General features: G+C 43.3%; 1 protein-coding gene across 1 annotated transcript; it reads right to left on the bottom strand.

Annotated features, from left to right (window-relative positions):
- Nucleotides 1-3,478: 3,478 nt before the first annotated feature.
- LOC149833449 (11-beta-hydroxysteroid dehydrogenase A-like) lies at nucleotides 3,479-5,003 on the bottom strand. The gene is made up of 6 exons (XM_090012844.1): nucleotides 4,821-5,003; nucleotides 4,534-4,726; nucleotides 4,361-4,446; nucleotides 4,152-4,283; nucleotides 3,914-4,078; nucleotides 3,479-3,822 (listed from the first exon to the last, which is right to left on the bottom strand). Exons 1-6 carry the CDS (start codon nucleotides 5,001-5,003, stop codon nucleotides 3,544-3,546), a joined length of 1,038 nt encoding a protein of 345 aa, XP_089868970.1. The 3' UTR covers nucleotides 3,479-3,543.
- Between the last annotated feature and the right edge of the window lie 2,959 nt (nucleotides 5,004-7,962).

The following is a 7,962-nucleotide window of genomic DNA, read 5'->3' as shown; positions in this document are numbered from 1 at the left end:
TGCCCTTTATTCAAAAAAGAAAAAACAAATAGTTCAAAAAAAGGACAAACATGTCCTCCATCCAGAAAGTCAAGGATGATGTTGACTCTTCAAAGTCTTCTTCTTTTTCTGTTCAAAAAAATGACAAACATGTCTTCTTCTTCTTTCTCCGTAAAACATTGTAAAACCCTTTCTCTCTCTAGAGAAGAAATCAAGGGAAACAAAGAGTTCTTCCTGGAGAAGGCCATGAACATCAACCCTCTCACTCTCTCTCCCTTCTCTCTCTACTTCTGTGTACATCCAACAGACGATCCTACATTGCTCCATCGTCATCTTCTTCTTCTTCCTTCTTCGTAAAACACTGTAAAACCCTCTATCTCTGTAGAGAAGAAATCAAGGGAGGTAAAGGGTTCCTCCTGGAGAAGGCCATGAACACCAACCCTCTCACTCTCTCTACTTATGTGCCTGATTTAGAGTTTTTGCCCTTACAGGAGGGGGGTCCGGGGCCTCCCCCCCCGGCGCGGATCCCGCTGCGCGGTCAGCGGGCGGGGGGCCGCCCCTGGCGGAGGGCTCGGGGGGCAGCGCCCTCCGAACCAAATTTTTTTTGGGCCTTCCAACAATGATTTATAGTATTATCGGGCTTTTCTACAGCAATTTGTAGTATTTGTAGTGTCTTCCGTAAATCGCGAAACGCTATAGCGATTTGTAGTGTCTTCCGTAAATCGCTATAGCGATTTGTAGTGTCTTCCGCAAATCGCTATAGCGATTTGTAGTGTCTTCCGCAAATTAGGACCAACTTGTCAGAGCCATATCTCCCTAACCGGAGGTCATATTCCAAATCCGTAAAAAGTGGTGTTTTCGTTATTGAGTCTAGTTTATTTCTGTAAATTTTCAGCAATTTCTATTGTCATTTCATTCTCCATTTTAACTTCAACGATACATTACATCCACAATCATCAAAAGAAAGATTGCCCAAGCTAAGAGTCACCGTTCTCGCCCTCCTCCTCAACAGCAACCCAGTCGGTGCAGTCGCGCTGAGGATGGCCAGCAGAAGCTCCACCACGTCGTCTTCCTCTCCCTAGCGAGGAGGTCTCAGCTGAGCCGTCGTTCCGGTGACAGGTGTTCATCTCGTTCCAGTGACGGGTGTTCTACAAAATGTAAATCCCCCCTTCTGTAAAAGCAAAAGGCCCCCCTTTCTGTAAGGGTAAAAACTCTAAATCAGACTCCACAACTCTTCAAGTTGAATGATGCTACCCACGCTGGGAGGAGCTCCCAGACCCTCCTCCTGTAAGGGTAAAAACTTTGAATCAGGCTCCACAACAGTAAATGTGCAGGTCAGTCGGTGCTTGATGGAGCAATGTATGATCTTCTAATAGATGTGCACAGAAGCAGAAATAAAAGGGAGAGAGAGAGAGTTGAATGATGCTACCCATGCTGGGATGAGCCCCCAAATCCTCCTCCTGTAAGGGTAAAAACTTTGAATCAGGCTCCACAACAGTCAATGTGCAGGTCAGTCGGTGCTTGATGGAGCAATGTATGATCTTCTAATGGATGTGCACAGAAGCAGAAATAGAAGGGAGAGAGAGAGAGTAAGAGGGTTGATGTTCATGGCCTCCTCCAGGGGAGATTTCTTTCTCGGATAATCCTGCAGTGCAGAGACTGGGTCTTAAATAATCATCTTCGGGGCACTTAAGTCTTTACAACCACTCCTTTTCAAGAACCGTCATTTTTTTTTGCACCAATGGAGGAGAGGGTACTTAAGTCTTTGCAATCACATCAAACTCCAACGTTAATTAATGATGACAAACATGGGGATACGAGACGCACATGCTTACATACGTGGTGCTCTTTGGAACCCCGATCATGAGATGTAGCTAACTGCCCTGTTCGGGGGGGGGGGGAACATATAACCTGCTTCGTGCAAATACCATTCCCAGTATAAATAGCACTAGTGCAAAACCCACGAGGTCTGTATTTGTCACAAACAAGGACTTTGGATCGTCTTCAAAGGCACATGCCGATACCAGTCGCGTGGTGGTTGCAGAATCGAAATCAACCTTGGATGCTACCATGTACTTAGACACTGGTGTCAAATTGATCGATGAGGCGGAACATCCCCACATATTAAGCGGCGAGAAGGAGATCCCATTCACGTATATGGCTTGTTTGCAAGCAAAACTTGCCCTGAAGAAAGCGCAAGGAATAACGAAAGTAATCTCCAAACGTATCAAAGGATTCTGTTTGAACTCTTCTTGCCATTATTACTACTATGGTGTGTAACTGACTGAAATATATGATGAATTAGTTGCCGCAGCTGATGACACGAGGGAACATTAAGGTATGCTTTTATTAATCTTCTTTGCTGACCGTTTCCAGAGGCGGTGTTCATTGTGATCTTTATCTGATTAATTTGTCGTATGAACTATGTTGTAAGTGCTTCTTGACTGGGGTGAAAGGGTTTCAGTTCAAGGGTAGGAACCAGTTTGAGCCACGTGTTTATGTTGATAATGGCAGCCTCATTTCCGAAGTCCTAATCGATCACAATGTGAGTTGTATATAACCAACATTCATGCCAAAGTACATTTCTCTAGAAAATGTTTTTTCAGGCCCAACAGCTGTGCATGAACAAATTAATGACTCCTGTCTTTTGTATAACTCGCTGGCTTTTCTCTTCGAAATTCTTTTATCTATTATTTGTTGATTCCAGATATTCTTCTGACCTCCACAATTGGCAGGAGTGCCTTTTGAATCAGGCCTTCTACTTTTGAGTCGCCGTGTCACTGCTCTATGTTGCCCTAGTTATGATGGTTATTGTTCTTTTGCATACAAAACTGCTTTCAATCAATAGTGCATCTCAATCAGGTCGTGCAGAATGAACTAGGTTACTCTACAGCGGAGGTGACTGCTGCCCTTTCTTCTCCAGACAAGGACAAGGTAGCCAAAATGAAAGACGTCATGAGGAGATTTCAGAGTTTCTTTGCCAAGTTTGAGGTTCTTCGAAAAAACAGAGCAATCATCTTTCTGTTGGGAACGTTGTTTAGAATTTCTTTCTATACATCAGAACCAGATGAATTTAGCTCGCAGACATCAAGATACCAGACTTTAAACAGCAGCAGAAACGATAAACATTAGGCATCAGGTTAAATGTTTTTGGCTTAAATCAAAATACTTTTTTCAGGGGACCATGCTGATGGAGATGAACGAAACCACCCCCGTGCCTGTAGCACTGGAGATGAACCAAGGTTGTGCATCGTCCGATGCATGGATGCTCCTTAGAAGATTTAAACTATACACCGCCCTAAGAAGCCCAGAGTGCCGTCCAAGCTCCATCAACATCTCGCCTTGAACTTCTATCACAGGCGCTTAACAAGGTATTTTCGACCAACACTCTTTTCTTGGAAGTATTACCAAAATTCCAACTAACAAGTACACCAATACACCACAACATCCTAAAACTTTTGACATTATTTATTTACATTGGTGATTAGATTGACAGGTCTTTCTCGCAAGCCATACCGCTGTTCTTAAATTTTCTGTTCGATAGCATAGCATGCATACCCTTCTCTAGTCCGACTTTGGCTCCTCTGATTTGATTGACTCAGGATACATGACGTTTTTGGCTCCAGTGTCATCCAGAATCACCTTACTAGTAGGTTCGTGCGAAGGCCCTGGCTTTTTAACGTAGAGCATCCGGTAGCACCATTCTAAAACCTCAGGGGCAAGGAGCATGTACAAGGACATAACCTTGAACCAGAACGGCCATGTCACGGATCTCTTCCCTCTGCACGCAGCTTTGACGACGGCTTTCGCGTATCCCTCTGCGTACCCGACGGGAACCTGAACCTGCACATCACAGGGTCAGGGTGAAAAAAAAGGGATCAGTTCCGACCTCCCGTCTCAAGTCTACTAGGCAAGGCAAAAGGTGCCGTCTTACGTCTCTAACTTCTTGGTCTACTTGCATTTCACCGCTCTTGTTCAGGCACTTCCTTTGTGTCATCTCTGATTCTATCCAACCTGGTGTTGCTATTGTTATGGATACATCAGGCCCAACTTCCACCCTTAAAGTCTCATAGAAGCTTATAAGTGCAGCTTTGCTTGCCTGTCACGGAGAGAGAAAAAATCAAGTTTCTCTTGCAGTCTGGAATCGTAGGTTAAGGATATTTGAATTTTACATTGTATAAGCTCATTCTGGGAATTGGCCACCACCCAGCTGCAGAGGAATTCACAACGATCTTCCCTCGGTGTCTTTTTAGATGAGGTATGGCATAGTAGGTGGGGTATATGGATCCCCAGAAGTTGATATCCTGAGACGGACAGTCAGAAGCTGCTGAATCAATTCTCAGTAAATGAAAAAAGAAAAAGACCGATAATTTGTCATTACCATGAGTGGTCCGAAGGTGGTGATGTCTGTTGCTTCCTCCAACATGCAGACGCAGGTGATCCCGGCATTATTCACAAGATGATCCACTGCCCAGTAAGAGAAACGAGCCATAAGAAAGAAGAGATGCGTGGGAAATACCATTCATTTTCTAGATGAATTCTTGCTTTGCTTACGCCTCCCAAAATGGTTGATGGCTTCTTCAACGAATCGTTTGCAGTCGTCAGCTCGAGAAACATCCGCTGCAATGACCTGAACGTCCGGTGATCCGAACTCACGAGCCTTCTCTGCCACTTCATGGAGGCGCTCCTCCCTCCTGGCGACCAGAGCCAACGCTGCTCCTCTCTTTGCATATTGGTAAGCGATTTGCTGAGAAATCAAGCAGAATCTAACAAAGTTTAATCTTGATAAAAGGGAAGTATGCCGAAAGAAAGAATAAGACATGGAGGGCAGTGAAATAGACCTCGCCGATGCCAGAGGAAGCGCCGGTAATGAGGACGACCTTGCCTCGAACGTTCTCGCTGAAGAATAGGCGGAAGAAGGAACCGAGCAGCTTGAACAGGCAGTAGGGGAGCGAGAAGAGGCAGAGGGAGAGGAGGGCAGCAGGCGGAGCCACCAAGTTCATGAGTTTGTTCATGAGCTCCATTATGTGTGCTTTGCAGCGAGGAAGTGGAAGATGGGAGGGTTTGTCACTTGGACGTTGAAGAAGAAGATGAAGAGAGGCAAAATGAAGCTGTCATTATATGATTCTTTGTTATTAACTCGTGTCCTGCGGTGGGCTTGTGATATGACGGGAACTTCTTGATGTGTTTACAGATAGTTGATGCTAAATGACACGTACTATGGAGACAAGTTGGCCATGCAAGGATGGTAGCCAAAAATTGAAAGACTGTTTTTTCTACTTGGCTTCATCACACCCTCATGCGTTCTTCAGTAATGGGTCCCACAGTTGAAAGAGCTCAGATGACGTGGTGCTGCGCTGACAGGGCTTTACAATACAACGCCAGTCCAGTTTCTTGGACGCGCCACTTGGCTCATAGGGGGCTTGGCTGGGCTGGGCTGACCTGGCCTGGCTTAACCAGGCCACGTGCCTCTAGGTCACATATTTAAGAACAGAATAGTTTGAGTAATTTAAAAGCGGGTTTATGTTTGGTACAAACGATTATACCTACAATCTCGTCAGAAGCTTACTATGCTAGTTGTTTTGACACAATCTAACTTCGGCATATGCTGGAATCAATTCTTGGATCATGTTTTTTCAATAAAAAATATATCTCATGAGTCAGAAAAATCAGTCTATGCAGCAGTTGAATTTTTAAAAAAACTTGTATACAGGTCCGATAGGTCCGATTCTGGTGATTCAAAAGCCGATTCCTATTAAACAAAACCTGTTGGTCACAGCTATGATGTTCGATAAATGTAAGAAAACATGTATAAAATAACATTTTTTTATCTTTTTCTGTAAAGGGTCAATTTATGTCATATCTTATGGTCACAAATCAACCGTAAGAACAGTTTGGTTGCTTTTGTTCTAAACAGAGGTCGACTTGTTGATTCTAAGACCAAGCCTGTCTGCAACTTATATTATAAAAATCCGGGAGCTAAATGTAAAATTTAAGGTTTCAATGCATCGAATTTTATCGTACAGCCGATCCAAACTAACCCCCGTTTAATCAGAATTTATCGGACATCCGATCCAAACCGACTCTATTTAAAACCACATCTGATTATAATCGGATGTGGATTTAGTTATTGATTTTTGCTAGCAAATTCGATGGATATCCGAATTCAGTTAGACGTAAAAATTGGGATTCTGTATAAGCTTTTCTCCAGCCGAATCTGAATTCGAATCTAAATCTGTTCAGCCATTAGTCAATATCCGATTGATCGGATCTGATATTGGTCAATCCGACCTGAATCGAAACTGTTTACATTCTTAAATGTAATAACCCAAAATGCTAAGTGGTCTTTTGTTTTTTAAATTACTGATAAACCATGTGACGTTTTGTAAATTACTCAGACTTTGGCCCAGGTGGATCTGCCCAGTGATCAACCAGGCTAGTTGAGGGTGTGTGATACGGATGCAAACGGACCGGATCCAGTATGAAAGTTTTATGATTTTTGGCTGTTCCCACCTGATTAGGATCTGACTTTCCTATGTATTTAACTGATCCAGATGCTATCGGTTTGCATCCCTAGTCTGTGGTGCAGCACTACATTGGTATCAAGCACCGTATTAACATGGTAAGAACATCAAGACTCTAATCTGGATCTTAACTAAAGGGCTATAACCCACAAAGGTTTTGTGCACCTGACCTTGTGGATCGGCTTAAAGCTTTTAAGTTAAAAGAGGTCGAGAGTTTGATACTCATGTGTAGGGTGTCAACGGGTCAGGTTTGGTTCGAACTCAGGTGGAACCAGACTTGGATCACATTTTTGAGTATGATATCGGGTCTGGACCCGGGTCTAATTGGGTTTACTATAAAATAAATCATACCCAGACCCAGACCCAGACCATGCCTGGTAAAATAATATTTTTTATCATTTTTACATTGAAATATTGTGGGTCTTAATCGGAACTAGGGTCGGACCTGAGTCTTGTATAAAATTTCACAAACTATACCTGAATCCATGTATTAATCTAACCTTCGGGTCCAGTCTCTGGTCTTCTTATTTGTCACCATACCCAGATCCTATAGGGTTTGGTCCGGGTAAACCCGACCCGTTGACACCCCCTGTCATGTGCAGACGGGAGTACCAAGGTGGTGGTGGCTCCTTCCTCTGTTCGAGTGGGCTTGCTTCTCAAAGTTCTCGGTAGCTTTTGGAAGTGCACGCACGGGCAGAGCGCCTCCTTGTTACCGAGACATGGCATTTAGGGTACGTGTCACGAGAGACACGAGTCGGAGAGTTATAACACGTGGACATATACCTAACACGTACTGACGTACAGACATTGTTTTAGATTTTTGTAATTGTTTTTAACGCATATTAATATACTTTATTAAAAATATGTTTATATATTAAATTCTAAAAAAGTTTTTTTTAATTAAAAAATCAGTGCCCTTGTATCTTATTTTTTTAAGATTCCCATGTGATATGTCAAGCTGAAGGCCCAGGATCGAATCCCTCTGCCACATAGGGCGGCTGTTGTTCTGGTATGGGTCCGCCTAACCCCCCAGCTTGCTCTTTACTAATCTTTACTTGGGTTCAGCAGAGATAGTCAAATCATTGGCATTATGAATTTATCACATTCAACGCGTGCCAAAACGGGCCCCAAAGAGGTCTGTAGTGGGAGGTGGTCAGGTTCCATTCCCATGAGTATCTCATGTTGAAGCAAAGCGACTCATTGGGTGCTAGGGGTGCACCATGGATTTATACCATCAGGAAAGCGACCAAAGTACAACAGGCACGACCAGGTCTCTGATGCCGGGAGTGGTTTTCTGTTCTCATGAAAAAAAAAAACGGTGACAAAACATGAAGGCTTTTTATTAAAAATTGTAGGCTTTGACAATAATTATCTACAAAGTTAACAAATGCTTTGATGGATACTTCTAAGAAGAATATTATGCAGCAGTTAACCAAGCTGTATCATATTTTTGAACAGC

This window comes from Nuphar pumila, chromosome 7 (assembly GCF_984573655.1).
Source record: "Nuphar pumila chromosome 7, dmNupPumi1.hap1.1, whole genome shotgun sequence".
Lineage (NCBI taxonomy): Eukaryota > Viridiplantae > Streptophyta > Magnoliopsida > Nymphaeales > Nymphaeaceae > Nuphar > Nuphar pumila.
This window is presented reverse-complemented; position numbering and strand designations above follow the sequence as displayed.